The following is a 25,714-nucleotide window of genomic DNA, read 5'->3' as shown; positions in this document are numbered from 1 at the left end:
TTAGAGACAAAAAAAGCAGCGCTAACCGCGGTTAACGCTGCTTTTTTACGTCTGGTATTTTTCTGACTTAGCCATGATATCCTATGGAAGGAGGATATCATGGCTAAGTTTGCCTGTCCCTATCAACAAGGTAACGTGAGATTATCGCTGGGTTTCCAGCGATAATCTCACGTTAGCCTGTTAGCGTGAGAATTTTTATCGCTATTGAGATAAGCGTTGCTAATAGCACGCTATCTCAGCGATAAAAATTCACGCTAGCCGGCGATAATTATCCTAGCGCTAAGTGCGCTTAGAGATAATTATCGCCGGTTGTTGTTGATATGCCCCTTGGTGTGAAGCCCCTAACTTTCTGGAGGCGACTCTGGACAACCTCAGAACAAGGGAGTTACCGGTCCGAATTTACGGAATTATACCAGCATCCAGCTTTACGTACTATCCCATGGCTCAAGTACATAAAGGACGAATTATCGGGGTTGGGTCTATCGACCCTGTGGACAAATCCGCAAGAGGCCTGTAGCACTATATCACGTAAAGATTTGGTTGCATTATATTACGACTGCAATTCGACTGCTTCCTTGGCAAGTAATACACTGGGGCTAATGTCTAACACCTTCTTAACAATGAAGGATTACTATAAACTGGAGACAGTATTGGATGATATTAACCCCATTGGACTCAGAAAACTATTCCTCCAATGGAGACATAATGCATTACCAATCAGAGCCCTTACCAGTAAATGGCACCCGCCTACTTTAAAAAACTGTCCAGCTTGCACTAATGAGCTGGAGAATGATATTCATTTAATCTTTTTCTGTCCATCTTATGCGAAATCTAGAAAAAAGTGGATTACTCCCATTTGCAGAAATTGGGGTTTTAGGCACCATTTGGATGCCTACCGATTGTTGAAATCTGATTTATCCCCTCTCACTGTATTTGCTGTCAGTAAGTATTTAGCGGCAGTATGGAACATTAGAAGATCTTTTCTGATGAATTGAAACTGTGATTGTATTATATGAAGTTGTCATATGCGCTAAAAACTTATGTAAATGATGTATCAATTTTTAACTAAAGATGTCTTTTTTATTTAAAATCATGTTTGTATCTGTACTGTACTTCTTTTATGACTCTATGAAGTCGAAATAAAGATCAAAGAAAGAAGTTTCTAAAGATGTATGTGTGTTGGCCATCAAACATGCCAGTGATAACATGGAATAGGTCAGATTAAAATATGCTGCATAAAAATAAGTTACAAATTAACAAGAGTCTGGTAAAAAGAAAAAGATGTCTTTAGTCCATAGTAAATACAAGCCAAGCATGTACCATATAATGTGCTAGAGTCTCTTGGCATTTTTCTTCAGCTGGATATATGTACTCCATGTTAATGATTTTCTTGTCAGAACAGGGGAAAGGTGATGATATCACAGCAGTATAATGATGGTGAATCCTCTAAAAAAAAGTCTGGATAATACAGAGTGAAAAATAATGGAATCAGTCCAAATACTGCTTTAATTCTAGCCACCAAACCAGACCCAATGTTCTTAAAAAGATGCACTACACCAGTCGTCAAAGATGAGTTAAATATTGTTTGTACGATATCAGCAAAGGGTATTGGGTACTGTGTGTTTAACAGCCTCTACATTTCTGAAGCAGTTCTGGCTGCCTGCAGATATGTTTCAACCGCTTAAGTCAAAGTGATCTCCTTTTGTAACGAAACAGACAATAGTTCATTTAGATCATCAAAACATCTGGATTTCATACCTATACTAGGCCAAGGGATGTTCCTAATTATCTTTCAAGGTGGCAGGTATAAGGTCCTTCCACAACATTGTACTGTTTCTGAAACTGTGTCAAATGGGATAGCTGCAATGTGCCGTATTAATACAAACAGGGTCATCTTCATTTTAATTAAAACGAATGTAGGAAAAAGGCAACCTCCATAAATGTAGTAACTGTGAATTGTGCATAATTTCATACCAACCAATGGATTTATATTTTTGGCAATCACGGAAATGAAATGTGGTAACGGGTAGAAAAATAATACCATGCATTAACTGGGAAATAGGTGGAGTGTCACTAACTTTAAATTGTGCGTCCTCAATTTGTTCTGCACTGAATAGTGTATATGTGGATTCTTTCTTTGCTATGGTTTTCTGAATAAGTAACAAATAATACGGTTCAAACATGACTGTTTCATTGAGAAGTTGCCAAGGCACGAAACCTGATCTAAGTGTTTGTAATGCCCAATTTAATTGTATAATGGCTCCTAATTGATCCTGCCCATGTTGTAACAAACCCAGATCTCCTTTTATGAGGTCTAAAGCTGAAGACAGAATATGATTTAATGAGTAAACTTTCTTAGAAAGCGTGTGCATTCCATTGTTGACAACTTTAAAAACTGTTTGCAAGTTGTCTTGATCTATTTGCCTAATTCTTTCTGTGGCTTATTTTTCTGAATGTTTGTTCAAATCTTTATAAATAGCATTTATTCCAGTAGCCAGGAATCTTTTATTACTTTTAGGGTGTGGTCCCAGAAGTAAGTCAAAACAAGCATTGGCATTGCCAATAGGTCTCGCTTTTGGGATCTTTTAAGTGTACAGCCATGCAGCACATTATCCTGGGTGCTGTGTCACCAGAGATTGATGAGCTATACAATTACTACACACTGGATCATGCAGTCCGATTCGGTAATACATGCTTGCCTGCAGAAACATTTATGGAAACATTTCCAAGGCTTTTTAATGCACAGCCAGTAAGACAAGTTCCTCCATGCAAGTTAACAGCACTATAACAGTCTGTGTGTAACTGAGTCACTAGAGTATTGAACAGCCTGAAGAATCATGGTCAGGGGCAAGTTAAGCCTAAAACAATAAGATGACAAACAACTTTACTGAGGAATACATTATGGAGAAGGAAACATGATTAAGCCGTGCATTTGAAACCCATAAACTAAGCTCCACTCTGGGACTCTGCACTTACAGAGTATGACTGATAGCTAGCCCAACATTGGTGATCTAGTAGCTGTTGTGAAAAAAAATACCCAGCTGCAATTGAATTCAATCCATGTCTCATGTGTCTCGTTACACAAAAACATCATACCTATCATATGGCTTCACTTTCAAGAAGACTTCTACGGAGGCCCCCCCCCCCCCCCATCTAGACCTAGCCCCCACGAGGGCAGTTCAAATTAACAGTGCTTCTCCCCCCACACCCAGACGTCAGTGGGCCTGGCTCATGTTGTACAGCATCTGCTGCGAAAGGATTAATGGCTGCATGGATTGTACTGAGCTAAAGCCAAGACTGGAAGTCAATTTGTGCACGTGGAAGCACTCGCGGAGATGCAGAGACACACATGTAAAACAACAATCTGCCCAGTTATTGCAGTGTTTGTTAGGAGTTCTCTTATAAAAAATATACACACTGTAAATAGATTCGTATCACAGAGAGGTTCCATAACACAAGGTGATTTTATTATATGCATTTACAACTAACATCACAAAGGGTCCCTGGGCGGATATGTTAAATGCAAAAAACCGCCAATGTTGTACACACCTTCTCTGCATCAAAATATCATGTTCTAGCATTGCTTTTAAATTCTTAGGCCCTACTCATACCTTCATTATCTTACTTAGTAGAAGATAATTGTACATCATGAATAGAAATAGCCCACATAGATTCATGAAGATTCATGGGGCAATATAAAATTAGCATGTAAATGCGGAAAACGACTGGCAATATGTCCTTCGTTCGTCAAGTCTGGCTGGCCAAGTAAAAGCGGAAATACAAGGGCAAATGAGGCTTCATATATGCCTGCAAGGCCAAATCTGGGCATATAAAGGTGTTTTGCTTCTACTGTAAGCTGTCCCACTGGTTCAGATCAAAACCTGGCATAGCCAGATCAGAGGGATTTTCAAACAAAAAACACACAAAAAAAACAATCCACTTAGAAGGGCTCTCAAATGGTCAATAACCAGGTCTGGTGAGATGCTGCTGTAATCACAGCATCCACAGTCTCCACTTGTATTCACTGAGCATCGAATGGAAAGTAAAACATAAACAAGGCATGGGAGAAAAGTATATCTTAGATCACGTTTAGTGTGAAGCCATGTGATATGCAGCACATTTTGACACAGATAGGCAGACGCAGGATGGCGGGGCTTGCCCGCTTCTGGCATAAGTGATGTTGTTTTTTCAACTCACAGCTTATGGCACAGAACAAGGGAACAAAGTAACTAGGAACTAAAATAGACATGAATCGCGACTTAACGTGAATAGATCATATGAATTCGGGGCATATTATCAAGGATGGCGCTAAAATTATCGCCGCTTTAGCGTCAGGAAACTGCCGCTAAAGCGGCGATAATGGGCTTGATAATATGCCGCAGAGAATTCCAATAGAAGTCCATGTTCACACCAGAACATGGGCTTCTATTGGAATTCTCTGCGACATATTATCAAGCCCATTATCGCCGCTTTTAGCGGCAGGAAACTGCCGCTAAAGCGGCGGTAATTTTAACGCCATCCTTGATAATATGCCCCTAGATTTCTAAGCGCTATATGTTCAAAATTCACCACAAAATACGTCTTCCACTCTGAGCTGCTTGTCAAAGTGCAGGTTGTAGAGCAGAGCCAGGACTGTGGACAACCTTTACTAGAACACTAAAAATGTAATAAAAACATTACAGTGTGAGCACTGGCACCATCAACATTGCTTAAGATCCACCGATCAAGGGCATTTTTTTCCCTTTAAATAAAGGGACGGTGAGGGCCTGAGCACTGATGTAGGAGAGGGGTGGGGTCGGGGGGTGGGTGTTAAGAATAGTCAAAGTGTGGAGCAGTTAGGTAAGGCGGTGAAGAGTGGGGCGTGTTTAAACAAAGGGAAAGCCAGAGAGGGAGAAGCGGAAGCCGCAACAGAGTTGGGAGGGCGGAAGCAACACAGAAGGCAAAAAGGCAACGCAATGTTTGGGACGGGGATTGTACTTCTAAATATCAGATCTCAGTCTGGGACACTGCACAAAAAGTATGCAAACATTTACAGTCTGTAGAGCAACATTTTTTTTTTCTTTTCCCAAGTGCACACAAGGTTGGAGTGTCATCTGTGACTCAGAATCTTGAACAGTATTTGCCCTTGTGGGCATCCAGTGTTCCTTATATATCTCATAGGGGCCAACAACCATCAGCTTCAACAAGCCAAGGCTTCATTTCATAATGATAGCTCTGCAATTAATAACATTAATTCTTTTTTATAAGGTATGATGTCTTTGAGAATATACTGACCATTTATTATTACCCCAGGCTGACTTTTCTGACACATTTCTCCTTACATCTAAGTCCAAACAATCTTTCATATCACCTATGTTATACACACAATTTTTGAGAGAAGACAAAAAATAAAATACAATTAATCATGTGTTAAGTGCACTTCACTGTATGAATACTAGTCTTATAGGTATCAAGGCTACAAAAAACGAGTTTAAAGCCCTGTTAAAGCAAGAGCTCAGAACATTACAACTCTACCCAGCAGTTCACGGTGACAGCACATCCTGCCAGGTGTGACGCATCTATTAATCCGCCTTTGTTCATGATCATAGGCAGGGCCACTGGAATTATGCGGCAGTAGAGGGCCAAAACATGTGGCAGGGTTGAGCAAATGATGTGGCACAAAAAGGCAAATAATGGGGCATAATGCGACATATTTTGTAATAGTATTACTTCATTATTTCATCATTTTTAAACTTGGAAACACTTTCTGGGCATTGGTTGCATTACATTAGTACCAATTTAACACCCAAATGTAGAAAATATCAATAGAATGGTGACCAGTCCAGCTTTGCAAAGGTCCTTTCACCAAGTGGCAACACATGCCATTGCATTTTTAGCACATTTTGAACCATGTGAGCTAGAAAACAAATTTTATTTAGTTAAAGTATGCATCTTATGCTGCAGATGATAGATTATGTGGCGAATGCGGCAAATCTATAATTATGCGAAAATCACTGCAGCCTCACAATCTCATAATTCCACTGCCCCGGATCATAAGGCACGTTATAACAGAGCCTGAGTTCAAACATATACCATGCAGTCTGCAAATATGACAGCCAAAAGCACAATCATTCAGCTCTGGCAACACAATATTTTACAAGGCTCTGTTAACGTAACATAGCAGGTAATTGATTTTAAACAAATATTGATTAAAATTACTTTCTAACCACAATTAGATCTTAATTTGCAGTGGAAGGTAGTAAAATATATAAATATCCAATATGGATTTGATAACAATCACAACACTCAATGATAGTGCAAGCATAAATTTTGCAGCTATGAGAATCCGGGTAACACCGCACTATACGCACACCTTAAACATAAAGATGACAGACATAGCCTTGTCTCCGCTATGCAAACCATTATGAAATAATTAAGAAAACTGTCAGGGAAGCAAGAGACAAGCAGCAAAAGAACAGAATGTATACAATACTTAACAAGCATTGGCCGCGCGGCAGTAAAAGTAACGCCGCGCGGCCGTAAAAGCGAAAGTCATCTCGATCGCTCTGAAAGCGAAAGTGATCGCGATGACGTGCTAAAGCACGAGTTTTCAAAGTGCTGCTGAAGGCTAGCGGTTCGCGCGTGCACGCTCGCGCTAGGCCAGCCAGCAGCACTTTGAAAACTCACCTCCAAAATGTCTCTCCGAGCCAGCGCATGCGCTGGGCTCAGCGAGACCTAAAAATCCATGTTTTCATTAACGGAGGAAGAATCATCTTTTACAGCAGGAAGACTGGAATGTTCCAGCCATCACAGGATAGCCACTTTAACTACTGCAGGTATTTGCATTTTATAATGCAGGTCCGGGCAATTATCTTTAGGTCCATGTGCGTGGAAAAAAAAATGACAAATACAAATGGCAGAATCATTTGGCCATATGGCTAAACCTTCAGTAGGGATTTGAGTTGAATTATAGGGTCCATTTTGTATGATATCATTTATGTCTGATTCAGACACATTCATTCGCAATTGCCAAGTATTGAACATGGTCAAATGGACTTTTGGTATAGAGGGTTTCATTAAGATCCTCCATTTTTCCAAATCCCAGACAGGTAGTCTGTTGGATTGTTTTGTTCAAAAAATGTATTTATTTTGATATTATGCATGCACGAAACAAGGCTTGGCTCTGACAACATTTGGTTCCCCAAACACTTTTCTCATCAATGTTTGCTTTCCAATACTCATATCCTTGAATAGCCAGATTTTGACTAAAGTAGAGTAAATTAGCTTGTTGGTAGTGATCAGCTTTTTCAGAAGCATTTTTAGCTTCTGTATGAAATGAAAAGCTGAAGGGTGTCATCTGTCAGCACTCTGAAAATAAGGTAATTTCTTTAAGAAACTAGGAGGAATATTAGGAGACGGAGCCTCACCATGTTCCCACTGTGTATATTTGTGAATTTCTCTCGGCTAGCTCGTCCTAATACTGGCATAGTGATGATAACAATACATTTCCTTGTAATTAGCTGAATTCAAATAAGGATCTTTATTATTCAAAGTAGCATATGCCTGTAAATCAGACATCATTATTTTAACAGTCTCAGTGTACCAATCATCTGGAATAGAACCAGGTATGACAATATCATTCATTGAAACTTTTATCACATATTGCAATTGTGACGTCTCAGTAGGTCTGATAATCTGATATGGGACCTTTTACCATGCTGTGCCCTCAGGCACAGGATCAGCCGTGAAATTCGAAACGTAGAGACCTCTTTAGACTCTGTGGGATGAAGAGTGGGGCTGTAGTTCACGAGCCACAGGTAATGCAATTGCTCTGGCAGGGATGAAATGTCCATTCAGTAGCAGTAGAACAACGAGTATCATTGACAGCCACTTAATGAAAAGAAAAGTTTCCAAAGCGATCCAGGCATAGGACTATGGAGGAATTAGGTACTTGCCACAAGAGTCATTCTCAATACCGCTGGCCTCTCGAGGACCTCGAAAAGGCACCAGTTCGAATGACGCAGTACCAAGTGGAATTTCATAGTAAACCATGGAATTGCTTTGGAAAGTAGCCACTATTGTCAGTCAAGAAAGCTTTATTTGATTGTAAACAAACACTCATAAAAGCACAATAGCAGCATTTCATACATGTTAAAAATACATATAGTATACATTTAAACGACTTAATAAAACAATATTAAACTTTACAAGCTTTCCTGAAATTCATGAAAAAAAGAAGATTTAAAATGAAGACGGTTGTTATCTTGAGCGCAGGACTTGTTTCAAATAAGTGACCATCCTGAAAACAATGTGAACATTATCTAGTTGTTTTAATGCCAAAAGAGCAGGTCGACATTGGCGAAGCCCAAACCGTTTTAACACAGGGACAACGCTTGTTCTTCTGGCATCTGAGTAATATTTACAGAAAAGGATAACATGGATCGATGTTTGCTTGGAGCTGTTATCACAAGGGCATGACTGTAAAGTTTGGGACCAGTCATTCGCTTTAGGCAGGGTAACTAATCTGTAGAATATACCCAAGTGGACGCGAGTTAAAATGAACCTTTCAAAATCACTTAGGGTCAGGGTAAGGTAGGGTTGAATATTAAAAGCCGTTAAAATCAATTGATTATTCAAGACTGTAGGTTTTACAATTTCATTTGACAGCCTAGCGGAGTCAAGTAGAGACAGGCTCATTAGTTTTAATTCCTTCCTGGCTAACTCCTTTATGGTACTGGGGTTGGTAAAATACTCAGGGGGATCGAGATCTTGGAAAAACCTTTGGACATATCTTATCCAAGTAATTCTCGAGGCCCTATCCAATTTCAAAACGTCCAGAATGATATCTCTATTTAATTTTGTCTCATCCTTTGACCAGAGTCTGTGCCGCAATAGCACTGGCTCGAGTTTTAATAAATCTGAAACAAAAGAGAGCCCCAACTCAACATGACATATAGTCGCGGAGGTGCCATTAGGGACAGATAAAATATACCTTAATAAAGAGTTTTCTACTCTTTGAATGGGGAGCAGATCAACAGGTCCCCAAACCCCAGTCCCATAGATTGCTGCAGAGATGCACTTAGCTCAATAATTTTTAATAAGCGCCTACAGTGGTCTTTTCCCAAGATTAATCGCAAAGGCTCTAAGGGCGGACGTGGTGCACAGCAGTGCCAATTTTTTGGCCGCCACCGCCTGTAACCAGGAGTCATTATGGGCAAAAAGAATGCCCAAACATTTTTCTTGGTGACCCCTATCTTTTGTCCAGACACAAATATACTTTTAGGGTTTATAGTATTAGAGCCACAGCACATAGTGAAGGTCTTAGAGGAATTAATTCTTAAGCCGATTTCATAGCTTCAATTTGGAGAAGCTATCCAACACCCTCTGCAGTCCAATACTGGTGCGGGACATCAGTACCGCATCAACTGCATATAAGAGGGCTGGGATAGGTCGTCCTGCCACTTGGGGAAAGTCATAATTATCTTTTAGGAGAGCCTTTCTCAGACCATTTATATACAGGTTAAAAAGAAACAGGGCAAGGGCACAGCCCTGCCTGACTCCGCTATTAATTGGTAAGGAAGCTGTGCGTTCACCCTGCAGGTCGCAACGCACGCGTGCGTTAGCGTCACTATAAAAACGTTTAAGAAAATAAATAATCTGTGAATCAACCCCCATCGTGTCTAAAATTGACCAAAGTTTATTGTGGATTACGCAGTCAAATGCGGCTGTGAGCCACTGTTGTCCTGGCAGCATCAGGTGTATAGGACTCAGTGTTCTGCATAGAGTATGGCACTCAAATATCCCTGGCTGGTAACTCAAGCTAGTAATGTTACTGTTTTTTAAAGAGGTAGGGTATTCAGAGTGAGGAGAGGTTGAGAGGCACTACTCTGAAGACTTCTTATTGTCTGCAAGGGCCTGCTGTATAAGACTGACTACATAGTGCTTTTTCGTGTTATTAATGGACACCTGCCTGTTTCTCCTTGACCGTGCTGTGTGGAGCGATATTACACCCCAAACCCAGTCGCACAGCCAAAGTAGATTTACAATAATGTTCCTATTAAATCATTCTTGTTACTCTATATTCCTCCACTCTTAATCCCAGTTTTTCTTGCTCTTCCTTGTTTCAACCACATGTAGGGTATCATGTTTTTTTAAAGCCTCAAGTGCTCAAGATGTGCCCATCCAGACATCTCTCAAGAACACGATAAGAACGCATGATTTCCAAAAGAGTGTACTTTATTTCAACCCAATGCATTTCGTGCTTCACAAGCATTTCTTCAGGGGTCACTACAAATATCAATTAGAAAACCACTATTACTGCATAGACCTTTGTTTAGAAAATATAACAATCCATACTATTCATATTACAATAATTGGACACTGGTTACACGTTAAAACAAAAATGTTTTCTCTGTCTATGTTAATTTCTATTATTGAATTTTTCACTCTACACCAAAAATAAACCCCAAGTGCCTACCTACTTTGATTACATTCCTTCCCTACCCCATGATTCTTTTCCCATCCCATCACCCTGCCCACTTGCACACTGCACACTCTCAACTAAACACTTGTAAATAGAACCCCTCATTCCCGCAAAATATCCAGTTTCCCCCCCGCACCTGTTTCTCCTTGAGCCATGTAAAGAAGGCAGGGTGGCAGTTATGTTGCCTTTTACCCCAGAACAGTGACGGGTGGTCTCTGGGATGTCTCACTAGCTTGCTTATCATGGATTATTTTTCACACACAACGTCCCCCAACTCTGGGAACCACCTGTCAGCTGCAGTGATAACCTTCTCTTCACAAGAAGCGGCGTCAGAGTGATTCCCTTTCGACAGCTTGCCTTTGACTTCTTAAATTCTCAGCAAAACATTTAAATGTTTCTCTAAGTCAAATTTTCTTGATCCGCCACCATCTCAGGATTATCTAAGCCTGGCACATGGATAGGAACACCGAAGAGAACCTGGTATGGAGTGCGTCCTCCCAATACAAGGCTAGGCAAGATATTTAATGCTCTCTGAACTCCATACAGATCATGGTACCAACTAAGACCTGAACTATGTACCCTAGCAGTTAAGGCTTGTTTTATCATGCAATTAGCATGTTTGGCAACGCCATTCGATAAAGCTTTGAATGGGTTGCTGAATTACAGACAAAGTCCCAGAGCAGACATTGAATACCTGTAAATGATGAAGAGCCACAAATGTCTAGCTGACTTGCCAAAGTCCATTAAGTAGTCCAGAGCTACCGCTAGGATGAGATACCCTCCCGCAAGTGTCTGAAAACCAGTCGGAAGGTTGGAACTCCTCTTAGGCCACACACATGGTGGGCTGAGTAATTCACTTGTATCCTGGAGGCGGATGGAGGCGCAGGAGACAGAAGTGATGCTATCAAAGAGATAATTAAAAAATGGTTGCATGTATATTTACAAACAAGGCTGTTCCATAACACAGGGAAGAGAGTATAGGCAGTGCCATCAATGGATGTATGAATTGGAAATACATGAGGCAAGAAGATCCTTGAAGTACTGTCAAGGCATCAATAACACATGTGGGCTATTTTAGTGCCTGATATACTGAGGACCTGTTTATGACTAAAATCGCTCCATGTATGCCTGCAAGAGATTTGAAGAAAGACTCCTGATAGGCATAAATAGTATTGCTACAATGCATGTCTACTCCACAAGTGCAGGGAAACGTGCAGTACTAGTAACCGAGGAAATGGGTCAGCAGTGGGCGGATTAAGGTGTGGATTTCCTTGAATGTTTGTGAATGCTGACAAACCTGCACCTGTGTTGGTATTCACAAAATGCAGGCTGACTCTTTGGCAACTGGCATAGGATTCGAATTGTATTCAAGCAAAGGGCTGCCATAAGTCTCCTTCCTGGGTGAGAAGGGGAACAGATCAGCTCCAGACTTGGAGGGGATGTAGAGGCACAGGTTTTTCCAAGGAGAAATATTTTTTCACCATAGGGACAAAAGAAAAGTAAATTGAAATTGCACATCGTATGTATCGCCACAGGGCAGTGATGGGCATTGCCCAATACCACAGTAGGTAAATAAGAGCCCACGAAATATCTAAGTTGACATTCTCAGTAGCATTGCTTGAAAGCCACACATGCCACTGGCAATATTTGTGAATTTGCAAAAGTATTAAAACTGCCACTTAGTTCTACAACAAATAATGATTTACTATTTTTTCGCAAATTGGGCACATAAGACTTTTGTACTCTTGAATTTACGGGGTTAAGTTCTCCCCCTATTTATGGAAAAGCTTTTGTGAACCTGGCCTCTACAGTTCAACTGTATCTAGGCCCTCATGGTTTGCAGGAGTGGTAGAGGAAGTTACTGTATGCAGACATGGACCTAGCAAAGGTGCCTTGGTTGTTTGTGCAAGCATGGGAAGTTGGATCCCTTCCCACTGGGTGGCTAGCAAAATACAGCAATAATCCAAGTTTATTGACTCCTCAGACCTTTGGTCCCTGGTACCACTGCTCATGGTGCTCCTACATGCTGATGACTTATATAATGATTACTACCTCTGACACTGCGTTGAAGCACTTTACCGCGAGTAGCAAGCAACTCTGGAACCAAAGGTTAGTGTTTTGCGATTAGTCATGTACCCTCTAGAAAAAATTGCATGCATTTATTCCACTTACCTTGTGATATATAAATACCAGGTAGGTGTGATCATTAGTGGGGCTGTCTGGTTTTAGGTGAATGGTTGTTGAGATAGATAGGCTGGAGATTAGGTAATGTTATATCACAGGGTTAGGGTTTTAAAGATCAGAGGTTGAGATCTATGAAATTAGGTAACAGTCAATTGCAGAATTACAATAAAAATTATTAAGGCATGAGACTGAGAGGAGGCTACACGTACGTAGAGGGTGAAAGGTATGAAGAGGGTCACTCTGAAAAAAGAAAGAAGAGGAATCAAACTAAAGTGCTTCAAGGGGAATTTTTCATGCATGATTTTAGGCGGAAAGTGTGTGAACGCTTGTTGAGATAGCAAGCAATCGAAAGATGTGAGATTTACAAAGAAAAAACAGTACCTGCCCTAATTAATTACATAGTGATGCCGCTGTGCCTCACAGACACATCCAGTTCCTTTCCAAAAAGTAGCAAAGCCCCGCCCCCGTTACCTCCCGTTTTAGTTGTGTCTTGCAGACACCAAGGAGGTCGTGACTTAGTTGCAGCTGCCATTAGGGATAATGTGGTAACCCTGTGTCCCTCAGAACCTGGGTATTAATAATATAGTCTACAGTTGGTTCTGTCGAATAAACCAATTCCTTAATCCTCAATGATTATCATTTGCAAGAACAAAGTCTAATGAATTACTTTTTAGACATCTAACGGAACACACCAACAAAACTACTCATTAGGTCAAATATAGTATTTACTAATTAGTATATGGCGTTCACGTATATGAAATCAACAATACGTAGCATAAAAATAGGGTGAACAAAGTGAAATCAAGTGACAAAGTGGTGTCATGAGTGGAACAAAAAAGACATACAGGTAATATACATATCTACAACATATCAATCAATACGGGTCTGTCCTTTCAAAGTTTTTGAACTCATATTTCCAAACACCCATTTGATCCATTGTTATATATGAAGAGTGACGGTATTACATAAAGGACTATCTGATATTTATGATCAAGCTGTTTTAGATTACAGTATTATGGTATCTCTTATTTTTGGAGCGTAAATACATATTTGAAGAGGAGCATTGCAACTACTTCAAAATTGGTGCGATATAAGAATAGCAAGATACTATGGTAGGATGTGGGCTATTATGCGAGCTTGGTGTTGATAGTTATTGTCCATTTATGACTGGGCCTATGAAGAGACTGGGGATTTAATAAGGTTACGCAATGGCAGAACGTTACAGTGTGACGACTTGACAAGAGGTGAGACAGCATGAGAACAACCACGCGGGTTATAACGTGGTACCAGGGTGTGACTACAAAATACAACATGTCATGTGCCTCATTGTAAGAGGTGTGCTTATTCTTCACTTCTATAGGATTCACTTGAATTTCAAATTACTACTGGACAAATAACTGAGCAGCATTCCTATTGACACATGTTGAGACTATATTCTGTCTCTTTTGATTCCATCAATGTGCAATTACTAATGTTACACACATGTGTCAATTTGGAGATGGTTATACTGGTGATCTACTAATCTTCTATAGGTCTAGAATTAGTCATGTATTTCATGATCCTATGGATTACCTATTTACATGTGATTTACTTTTGTAGCCCTGATGAAGTCAGCGGTTTATACACCGAATGACGAAAGATGTGTTGGCTACAACATTGACTGAAGTGGCTACGGGATTTATTTGAAAACATCTGAATTCATGTGAAGAATAAAGAATAAAAGACAAAAAAAGAACACTTTGTTTTGTACTGACATTTTTAGACATTGAGCTGCTCTGGGGATATATTGTTTTGATCGACTTACAAGACCAGCCTTGAGGAGTTAAGGTCAGCATCGGGCAAGGTTCAGTTTAGCACCAACAGTGCACCACCAGCAGCAGAGATGCGGCCCGGTGCAGGGTGCTAGGTCGAGGTTGCACACCTAATACATATCAATGAGGACTGTGGCAATCGGCCAGGGGCTGCTTACAGGTAAGTAGCAGCGGCTTGGGGGACCAGTCTCTGGCCAAGGGTAGACGGGTGCAGGGGTGTCTTTTGGCGTCGAAAACAGCTTACTGGAGCAGGTCGCGTTTGAGGGGGTCTCCATGGAAAGGCTGCAGCCAGCGTCGAGGAGTTTGGGAGGGGTCAGATCTCGATGGGCTCGGGCTCTGGAGCTCTGGGGAACCTTCCTGGAACTGGTAGGCCACTTGGACTCGGGCCGGAGGCATAGGGTGCAGAGGTGCAACCGGGGCAGGCTGTGCGGTTCTTCAGGTCACAGAGTCTTTACGTTGAAGATGGTTGTTTTGTGAACGGGTCTGCTGTTTTCTGGAGCTCTTGGTCAAAGGGAGACAGTCCTTACTTGGTTCTGGAGGTCGCTGGGCTGCAGGACAAGTCGTCTTTTAGTGCAGGGTCGTCGAGGGCTACCGACAGGCCAGGAGGACTGGGGCCAAGTTAGTAGTTCTCTGCAGTCTTATCTGCTGGTGCTACTCTGTTGTGTTCGGATCTTCTTAGGTCATCAGAAACTGAAGTTTAGGGTCTGGGGATGCCAACTTAATAATAGACTTATGGGCATTACAAGGCAGGCACAGGTAGTGGCCAATGGACCCCTCACCTGGGGTCTCTACACCCTCTATTATGCCCACCTCCTGTTAGAGGGGTACATAGACCTAGCCCTGATTGGATAAGTCCCACCATCTTCAAGATGGGGGGGCACTGAAAAGTGTACTTCACCTCGCCTTCAGCACCTGAGGGGTGGAGTTGGCAGAGGGGAGCACACCTCCTATTCTTTCTACCTTTTCCCACCTGTGCTCCTGCCAAAAAGGGGGTTAAAACAGGAAGGGGGACTGCTCCCTCTAACAGGAGAGGCTGGGTGTCGCATTACAAAGTTGGCAAAGCCTGTGTAGCCCCCAGCCACAGATAGCTCTTCCTGACCACAGGGAGGTGTGAACACCTCCACCCAGGAAAGGCACTGTTCTTGACCTCTGAGCTTGCAGGCACTCACCCCATGTGGTCAGAACAGTGTCTTGTGGTTATAGGCTGGCTTAGGCCAGTTGGTGACTACACTAAGGATTGGTAGGTTTCAGGGGACCCCTCTAAGGGGTTCTCTGTGTGCAGTTTTTAAATCGGACACAGGAATCCATGCAGGCTTGTTATGATGAGATGTTTGGTACCAAACATTCCGTACTTCAGTGAAGCCATCATGGAGCTGGGGAACTTATAATGACAGGTGTCCTGCCCATGTACTCACTGTGGCTTCCCTGGTCACTCACAGAATTCAGAAATCAACAAGGATATTGCAGGTGCATATCTGCTCATGCAGATATGCCCTCACATGAGATATAGTGTGCCCTGCCTTATGGCTAAGGCCTGCTAGAGGGGTGTCCTACCTATATCTCATGCAGTGTCTGTGGGCATGGCACACAGGGATGTGTGCCATGTTGACTCTTCAGTTTTGTCTGCACCAAGACACTCAGGATGTAGTGTCAGAGTGCCTATGCTTGGTAAGGGGTCTCTTAGTGTGGCATCTTTTGTGCTGCAGCCCTTAAAGACCCTCTTTCACCACAAGGCCCTTGGTACCATGGGTACTGTTTACTAGGGACTTATATGTGAGCTAAAGGGGGGCCAATTGTGGAAACAAAAGTTACACTTCAGGAAAGGAGATCCAGCACAGGGGACTTTGTTGGCAGAGACCATGTGCACTTCCAGTCGAAATTACATAATTTTCCAAGCATAAAGTGGCGGCTAACCATGTCCAAAGGAGGCACTTTCCTACAAACAGTCAGTTGTCATTATTATTATTGCTTGCTATGTCTCACTGTGTAATTAATTAGGGGGGGAAATGTAGCAGGAGGTAATGTTTCAAGTACTTACTGGCAATTGCATTACTCCGACTATGTTTTCAACCTACTTATTTAAGCCCTCCCCCCCTCCCTCCCTCCCACCCTGTTTTGACCAGGCCAACTTGATTAGGGGGCCGGCTTGTGTCAACGAAAACAGGAGGTCGCGGGAAGGCTTTTCTACTTTTTGGAAAGGAACTGGGTGTGTCTGTGAGACGCGACTGCTTCGCTTTGCAAATAATTAGGGTGAAAATGTACTCTGAGTAATGTAATTACTGGTAAGTAATTGAAGCATTACACTTAGTCTTCCATATCCGGGGCAGACAGCTTCAACACGCCATTCCAAGTGTATATATACATTAAGAGCCCTAGCCTGATGTGTGCCAAGCCAAGGATTGGCTATTTTAAACATAGTATGGAGTATGCCAACCTTGGTACAGGCTCAGTACGCTGTGCAAGAGGATTTTGCTCTGGTTTCATTTAAGGATCTTCCCTCACTATTCTGTACTTAAAGTTTTATTTCAACCCTCATTAAAAAATTACTTATTTGGCTGTGGCAGAGATTGTTTCGCCAATGATTTACCTAATCCCACCCAAGTGTATTTTGTGTGTGTATGTGACTCTTCTAGTATAAGCAAAGCAAAGGGAGGGAGGCCTATGGGTTCCATTTGGGATGTCCCTCGCCTGTTTATGTGCACAAGTTGGGGCGTGATGTTGTTTTCCCTGCCAGTGGAAGTGTATCCCAAGAGATGCAGGAGGGAGGAGACATAGATAGTGAAGTGAGGACAAAGGAGACAAGTCTCCCATAGAATTGTGATTAGGTCCTTCCTGTGGCACTGCCACTTGGTATATGGTGGGGGTTAAGGGAGCGGCAGTCCCTAGTTTAAAGTGAGAAGGATCTTTTAGGTAAAACCACCCTTTTGTCTCTTTCCTGATCACTGCCTTTCTGGCTTTTTCTAGCTAGGTGCAGATAGTTCACACCTCTTTGTGCCTCTGCTGTGGGTGTTCCAGGCTGGAGACTACCCTGCTGTGTGGTGCATCACCCCACAAAAAGGCTGCATAGAGAGATGCTTGAAAAAGAAGCCACACCAAACCAGTTCTCCTGCCTGCAGATTTCTAAAACAAATAGCACTGAGGCTTGACTGAAAGCAGAGGGAGGCACTTTTTTATTTGTAACAAAGCAGGGCTAGCTATCAGCTCTCATTTGAGCAATGTATGTATGGCTCTGAACTGCGCTGTTATGGGGAATTTATAACACTTCTATAGCACAGTAGCCCCTTAAGCACCTGTGCATTTGTTTCCTGTGCCAGTTTGTTTGGAGCCAGTGCTATAGAAGACAAGGAGCCCACCATCTGCTTTCTATTTGCAGCAGAACCCACTGGCTGCCTGTTTATTTTGTAAATCATGTGGCTTTAAAATATGCTTTTTTAGGTTTAGCCTGGGCAAAGAATGCGCTTGTCTTCGAGGCATGTTGTATTTTGTCTATGGGCTTCTCATCACGCCCAGTGCTTCTTGTTGGTTGATTAGCCTGCCTTTCGAAATTCCTTTACTCTGGTTGGTCAATAGTGTTCATCTGTCCCGCCTTTGGATACTTGGTTCCCTCCCAGGGGACACCACCAATTGTTTCTTTTGGTTTGCCAGCTCTGGCCAACTATTGTCTATTCGACTGCACCCGATCCCGTCAATGCTGCCGTCCTTCCTGCGCCGCTGCTTGTGATTTCAGACATGGTTTGCTTTTGTTGGCCATCTCTGGCCATCTGTTGCACCCTCGTTCACACCCCCACCCTCCTGTCATTGCTGCCGTCCTTCAAAAAATAGGGTGTTTCATCTCACACCTGATTACCATAGAACAACTTCTTGTTTAATTTTCAAATTCCTTTTGTGCTTGTTAATTTCGGCTTAATGTAATTTGTATTGTAACTGTCAGCATGATACAAATATTGTATTAGAAACTCAAAGAAATTCACGTAATGTGTTTTGCATTGTTGTATTCTGTGTTTGTTTTCTACTCTTTATTTGGCTCTGTTTTGTTTATGGTTACATACATACGGCTCCGCAATTCACTTCGTTCTCTTAACTGTGCAAACGAGGGTGAACATTGGTGTTTGGGTTAACCACATGGGTTCTCAGGACGGCTCCCGGCTGTCATGAGTCACGGTAGTCGTGTGCTCATGACGGCCGGGAGCCGTCCGACCGTTGCCGCTCCGCCCACGCGTGGCAAATTCCCCGCCTGTGCGGGCAAAATAATTACTGGGCGGAGTTCAGACAGCTCCCGGCCGTCATGAGCACACGCCCACCGTGTGCTCATGACGGCCGGGAGCCGTCCTGGGTACCTGAGCGTCACGCCCAGCCCCACCCCCACTCGCACCGCGGCAGAATTTGCCGCGCGTCGAAGGGGTTAACGGACCTTGGGAAGTACCACTTCTTTCCATTTGCACACACAAGGGTTTATACAGGCGTTACGATCAGCTTTCTTGTTCGTTTAGGTTTGGGTCTTTCCTTGCAGGGTTTGTGGTGCATTAGCGTGGAAGCGACGTAACATCCATGGTGTTTTCGTTTCAGGCAGCCGACTGGTTGATCGTTTGCTTATCGGCTCAAGCAGGGCTTTAAGTGGGCCGGGTCTCACCGGGTCTGAACACCGGCAGTTTTTTTAAGGGGGCCTCAAAATGGGTCTCTATCGGGCTCTGTTTTGTGCCCTGGCACTGGCTGTCCGTTTTTTTCCGGACTGCAGTGACGGCAGGCACATCGATGTGTGCCTGCTCACACTGCTCACTTCTCACTAGTGGAGAAGTTACAGCATGACGTCATGCCAGGTGCGCATTGTAGGAGTAGGGAAATTCTTTAAAGAGTCATTTTCTCTCTGGATTTCCCTTCTTTTTTTGAAACTCAGGAGCAGCAACATCATCGTGGTGTCAGCAGGGCTTTAAGTGGGAGCTTTTTCAATATTATATACAACAAGCCATAGTTGCTGCTTATTTGTCTTATGCAACTAACAACCATTGACAAAGCCTTGTTGTAGGCATGATGTTACTTGTATCATATATCTGGATGCAATGGCAGAAACCGCAAAATACAAGTCGGGAGGGACACTATGCTAAGCATAGATTTTTAGCGTATGTGTTTTTAAGCCATGCCCTTAAGTACATTGGCCACGCCCCTTTGAGAGACCCCCCAGTTTTTTACATCCCACTTAAAGCCCTGGGCTCAAGTATTTCGGGGCATATTTACAAGGTGGCGATAGAAAATTATCGCCGCTTTTGCGGCCGTTTACGGCCGAAAAGCGGCGATAATTTTATCGCCTAATTAGCAAGGTCACGCTAACGCGTGGAACCTTGCTTTAGCGCACAAAATCTTAATGCCCAGCTTTGCATCTCTAATGAGATGCAAAGTAGCCGTTCCTGACCTAACATGATAGGAGAAATGTCGTTAAGCGACATTTCTCCTATCATCAAGCCCCACGCTATGAAGCATAGCGGCAGGAAAAGTAGCCATAACCCCTGTTATCGCTACTTTCCTTACGCCTGCTTCAGGACTGACTTAGCCATGATATCCTATGGAAGGTGAATATCATGGCTAAGTTTGTGAGTCCCTATCAACAAGGTAACGCCACATTTCGTGAGATTATCGCTGGGTTTCCAGCGATAATCTCACGTTAGGCAGTTAGCGCTAGGATTTTTATCGCTTTTGAGATAAGCGTTGCTTATAGCACGCTATCTCAGCAATAAAAATCCACGCTAACCGGCGATAATTATCCTAGCGCTAAGTGCGCTTAGCGATAATTATCGCCGGGTGTTGCTGATATGCCCCTTCGTGCATTACAAACTGCAAAGTGCTGCATTAGGATTGCATTAGAACATTGTGAACTGCTCATTAACACTGCAAGAACCTATAAGTGATTGCTGGCCTAATAACCGGCAAAGTGAAAGATTATGAATACGCATATGTTGGATTTCTATTGTTTGGTCTCATCGTATTCCTTTTGATAAAGATGCCGCTATTTGTATAAAAACCAGTGTGGTGTCCATTTGTGGTGTTATCACTCTGTTACTGGGAGTGTGCTTGCAAATACTTTACACATTGCCTTGGAGATAAGACTGGCTGCTCGTGCCAAGCTACCAGGGGGTAAGCAGGGTTTATCTAAGGGTGTGTCCCTCCTTACCCTGACTAGGAGCAAGGGTCCCTATTTGGACTAAGGTACGTACCTCAGTCAACTAAAGACCCCCCAGTTCTAACACCTGTGTAATGGATTCAAAAAAGAAAAACACTTTTGCTGGAAATGTTGTCTTTTTCTCACGTTTTTCAATTCCAAAGTGCAGCCTCAGGAATAAAAGGTTCAAAATATGAAAAATAAATAAATAAGAAAATAAAGCAAGACAGAATGGTCGCAAAGTGGCCAGATTGATTATATCCACACCCAAACACAGCATCACCTTACATAGTGTGCCAGTGAAGCGCGACTTGTGTTTTCTTGTCTTTCTTTGAACAACATTGTTTTCCCCCGCTGGGGAGGTGCACCAATCCTGAACTGCAATGCCTGATTGATGGGTGAATTGTAAAACAAAATGTGTACGGCGGCTCTATGTTCAGGGATGTGGTCTTTTCAAACCATACTGCTTACGTTTTGTAAGGATATAAGCAATGGACATTGAAGCGGGTCCCTTCCAGCCCCTGTAGTCATGAACTTAACTTTTAAGGCAAAAGCACTCACTGATTTCTGAATAGTGAGTTTAAAAGCTTTATGGTAACTATGTTGTTCCTGCTTCCATTACCCATGCTTTACTTAATCTTGCATTTCCTATGAATCTTTGTTTTTTCCAGGATGTTGGCATTTTTTTTTTTAGTTAGCATATTGCTCTTGTCTAGTGCGTAATTTGAATTAAGTTGCATCCAGGTGTTTATAGCAGGGCACATTTGGGTTGTAGTTGAAGGCAGTGCAAATTTCTCTCAGTGGGGCAGTATGGTGTTCAGTGGGGGAGAGGATGTGGCACTATGGTAAGAGCTGTTGAATTTGGAACTGGGGAACCATGTTAAGCATTCATGACCAGTCTCCCAGACCACTCTCCTGAGGAAGCACATTCCCAGAAGGCCATGTAAGACCCTAGACGCCCTGGTGTCTTAGCACCAGCAGGTGGACCCTATCGGTGGCAAGTGTCAGTTAACCTTGAAGTCCTGTCCACCACAATCTATACTGAAATTCACCTCCAGTCTTGCGGGCAGACCTATGAAGCAGCACACCCTAACGCAACAGTGACTCTATTACTGGGGTACAGGACCCTTGAGAAGGTCCAGCTCTAGGGTTGTGTGACCGCACCAGGCCCTGACTTTGGGAAGGGGTGTCATGTTTGCAAGTATATTATGGTTTTAAAAGTGCTTGGTGCCTCCTTCCTGACCTCCAGCAATTTTTGGCAACAATAAAAATGTCATGATAACTCGGGTGATTAAAGTTTTTCCTAGAGAGAGATGGGAGTTTTGTCTAGTGGGAGTTTTGACTCATGGAAAGGTAGCACAGAGGGTTAATGTGCCTGCTGCAAAGAACATGCAGATAACAAAGTGCACATAATGTAAACAGGGCAGTGGATTACTGCTTTTGTCAGAGAGATCCTTTTGTTACTCGCAGTTTATAAGTTAAAATCCTAACGTAGACCAGTGAGCTATTAACTGTCACTTAAGATCTGCATGCAAAACTGCAAGGTATAAATTATAGAGTTATGTTTTTTTAACCCAGTCTTTGATTTATCATAATCTTTCAAAAAGTGTTCATTCAGATAGAAATCAATTCTGATTTTCAAAGAGAACCCCCAACCATGGTATTACGCTTTAAATTCAGAGTTTGTGTTTCTCCAGACCAATCACTATTAAACTATACTGTCTACTAATATGGTTGTCATGCGACTCCTACACCTTAAATTCCTTTGTCTTATGTAACATTTTCTATACAGTGAGTTACACAAGTACAATTGATTGTCTCTGTGCAATGTGTGTGATGTAAAGTTCTCTGACTCCCAACAGTGGTATGATTGGCACTGTAAATCAAATTAAATGCATCTGAGAGAGAGTGTGGTTATGGAGACCTGAGGGGCACTGTTAAAGGGTGGTAGTGAGGGAATCCTTGGCGAAGATGGTCATTGGGGGCCCCCGCAAACATTGTTGCACTGAGCACCACCAGCGCTAAAGCCGTCCCTACCCTTGAGGCCAATCCACCTCACCCATTGGTACCTCAATAGGCCTTGTTTCAGCAGTAGTAGCTGCAACTCATCTGGGATCGGCAATGCAGGATTTGCATGTACACCAAACTAAGTTTGCATTCTTCACAGTCTCTGCTTCATGCACAAGCACTTTAAACATGTGCTGCCTGCTTTGGGGCCACTGGAATTATGCAGCAAAGGAAGACAAAATTATGCCGCGGTGTTGACTAAATTATGCAGCAAAACAAGGCTATAGCGTAATGCAGTAAATTTTCTGATACTTTATTATTTTGACATTTTTACACATGCTAACAGTCTCTGGAAATAGTTTGCCTTCATAGTATCACTGTAACATACAGATGCAGCAGTGAGAAAGGTGATCAGCAGCAACACAAGTCACATTTTTTAGTAACTTTTGATCTGTTTGAGCTACAAACAATTTATTAGTTAAAATTGTCACATTATGCAGCAGATATTGTATTAAGTGACAAATATGGCAGAGACATAATTATATAGAAAGCATTTGCAAACGAGGATATTTTGCCATTCATGTTTGAACTGCTCTTGTGGAAAAAGGGAAAAGTGGTGATGATAGAAACTCCAGGGCTCAGAGACAAATGGCTTGTGCGTCCACTTTTAAGTGTATTTGGGAGAGTCTGTGATTGGAAACATATCCCACTTTGTGAATGTATTTTAATGTCAATAACTCATATTAAATCTTAAATATTCATGTGCATCCATTGGTTGAATTAAATAACATAATAGGCTTTAACTGGTGAGCGAAATGCCAAACAAATACTAAAAATTGGGATGTTTTGTGACTTCTGGCCACTCCTCTGACTCCGCCCACTGATCCAATTCTCGGGTTCTCCAGTATTGTAACTTTTATAGATTCACATGCTCGAATCTTCCCCATCGTCATGGTGGGAATCCACGGTAACAGTGGAACAAGCATTTGCAATACAATAGGTCTCTCATTTGTGAAAGCTAGATAAACTCACCAACCTGAAAACAGAACAAATAGGGCAATTTGATTAATCGTAATTTTATTTATTTAGTGCTTAATACCTCTGATGAGGTGTCAAAGCTCTTTCGGCAGGCAGCACGCTACTCCGCTACCCAAGGTGGAATAGTGGTGGATTAGTATAGGTAAATGAAAGTTTTTAGTTGGAGCGGTGGACATGTGAGTCTTTTAGTAGGATTGACTAGAACAAAGATGGGACAGAGGTGGGAATAGCTTATAAAGGGTTAGTTGGGAGATTATAGTAGTAAAATACTGTTTAGGATGAGTTAAAGGAGGAATAGAGGAGGAGAGAATCTAGAAAGAGTTCTTTGAGAGGTTATAGTAGTAAAATGAGGTTTGGGATGATATATTGAAAGAGGTAGAGCTGAGAAATAGAGCAGTGAATTGGAGAGAGGTGATTTTTTTAAATCTATAGTAGGAGTAAAGTAATAAATATATGAACTCAGGAGAAGCCCTTTAATGACTGACAGAATTGACAACTGGCTGTAATGCTATAATGATGTGCTTTGGCAAGAGAGCATTTCACTCAGGTTCAACAAAAACACCATTTATTAAGAACCTGAAACACTTCTATATGGAGATGTGTGAAGAGACTTAAGCACCCTTTGGAACCAGAGAAACCACGTAATTGGAAAGCAACTATACCCAAAAGAACATATTTTAGCAATACAAACTGGTCACAAATGGCCACAAAGTGATAATGCAACAGGGCAGGCACTATTGCTAGCTAACTCCCTGGCACTTATTTCACTCCTCTCTTGTGGAAGAAAACCATATGCCCTGTTGTGGCTGATTTGGATCTCTGCCTTGCAGGATAAATACATATCCCTGCAGCAGGAGGTCAATGAACAGACCTTTTTCAACAGCTTCATGAATCTGATGTCAATGTAAAATATATTCACATGGCATGCATACTGTGTATACAAACACTGTGTATGTTTAATGAAGGGGAAGTTTGGGAAGCATAAAAAGTTGACAAAATCTCAAGAGATTGGATGACTAGAAATTATTGATGCATGCAGAAAATGGTGCATGCCGAAAATGGTGCCTGACGTTTTTAAGAAACCAGTTCTATCGACTTGCGGTGCAAGATAAGAATGTTTTGGAAGCCACTGTCTTTGTTAACAATATAGAGGAATCAGTAAAAAACATAAATGAACAAACACAAGGGTAAAGATGAAACAGAAAGTACAGTAAGCAACCTAAATATATCGAGAGGGACAGAAAAGGGATAATGACTATGAAACAAAAAATAACAGCATAAAAAAACAGGAAGCTTGGTGTTTTGTAAGTTAAGCGTGAGTGATACTAACCATGCCTAGGTCTGCTGCCTCAGAAATGATCCCAAGGGTTTTGCAAGAGCTGGAGAGAGAGGGAAGCATGTGGCCGGATTCTTCAAAGTGAGTCCCTCGGCTGCTCATGGAACTCACTTGCCCAGACCTGAATGAAGTTACAGTTTACACCTCACAGCATACTGAAATACCAAGCAGTGTTACTAAAAGAAAAGCGCGGCCGATTACCCAAAAACACATGGTTTACCTCTTCTGAAGGGACTGTGTGTGACAGGCACACATGCACCAAGGAAAATGAAGCCTGCGTGAATCTGCCGGAAGTTGAAACTGAGTTAATGAGACACCTCCAGCTGCTCTAGACTGAGAGGGGGCCTGAATGAGGGGGGCTTGCGAGGAACGGCGGCAAAGTGACAGCACAGAAAGTACGAGTCTGATCGCTAAATTGGTGTCAACACACAAGTTGTGTTTATTAGAAAAGAGGCTCAATCGCCTGTTAAAATAACACCCTATGTATTTTTTTTATTGCGCTTCAAACAGGACTTGTGCTGTAACGTACAGATGACAACACTCCGTGGAGCTGCTGACTAAGGAATACCCTCTCCTCGGGAGACTACAGCACTTTGGGCCAAACAGGGGGCAGCACAGACTAGCTTGTTGATTGTTCCCCCCTGCAACAATTCTAACACAACTTACAATTCCTAACTTTCCTACACCTACCTAACTAGGTAACTTCTTATGTTCTATCACATTGT

At 42.3% G+C, this 25,714-nt stretch overlaps 1 protein-coding gene across 1 annotated transcript in view; it reads right to left on the bottom strand.

Moving 5' to 3' along the window:
* Positions 1-25,270, bottom strand: part of LOC146799516 (cytosolic phospholipase A2 epsilon-like) — a 234,734-nt gene extending 209,464 nt beyond the window's left edge. Inside the window, exons 1-2 of the mRNA XM_085627082.1 lie at positions 25,210-25,270; positions 24,984-25,110 (exon numbers count right to left, since the gene is read on the bottom strand). Coding sequence (XP_085483208.1) covers positions 24,984-25,110; positions 25,210-25,244 — 162 coding nt within the window. The 5' untranslated portion in view covers positions 25,245-25,270. The remainder of the gene's footprint in view (positions 1-24,983; positions 25,111-25,209) is intronic.
* Positions 25,271-25,714: the final 444 nt, after the last annotated feature.

This window comes from Triturus cristatus, chromosome 9 (assembly GCF_964204655.1).
Source record: "Triturus cristatus chromosome 9, aTriCri1.1, whole genome shotgun sequence".
NCBI classification, from domain to species: Eukaryota; Metazoa; Chordata; class Amphibia; order Caudata; family Salamandridae; genus Triturus; species Triturus cristatus.
Note: the sequence above shows the minus strand (reverse complement) of the source record. Positions and strands in the feature narration are given on the sequence as shown.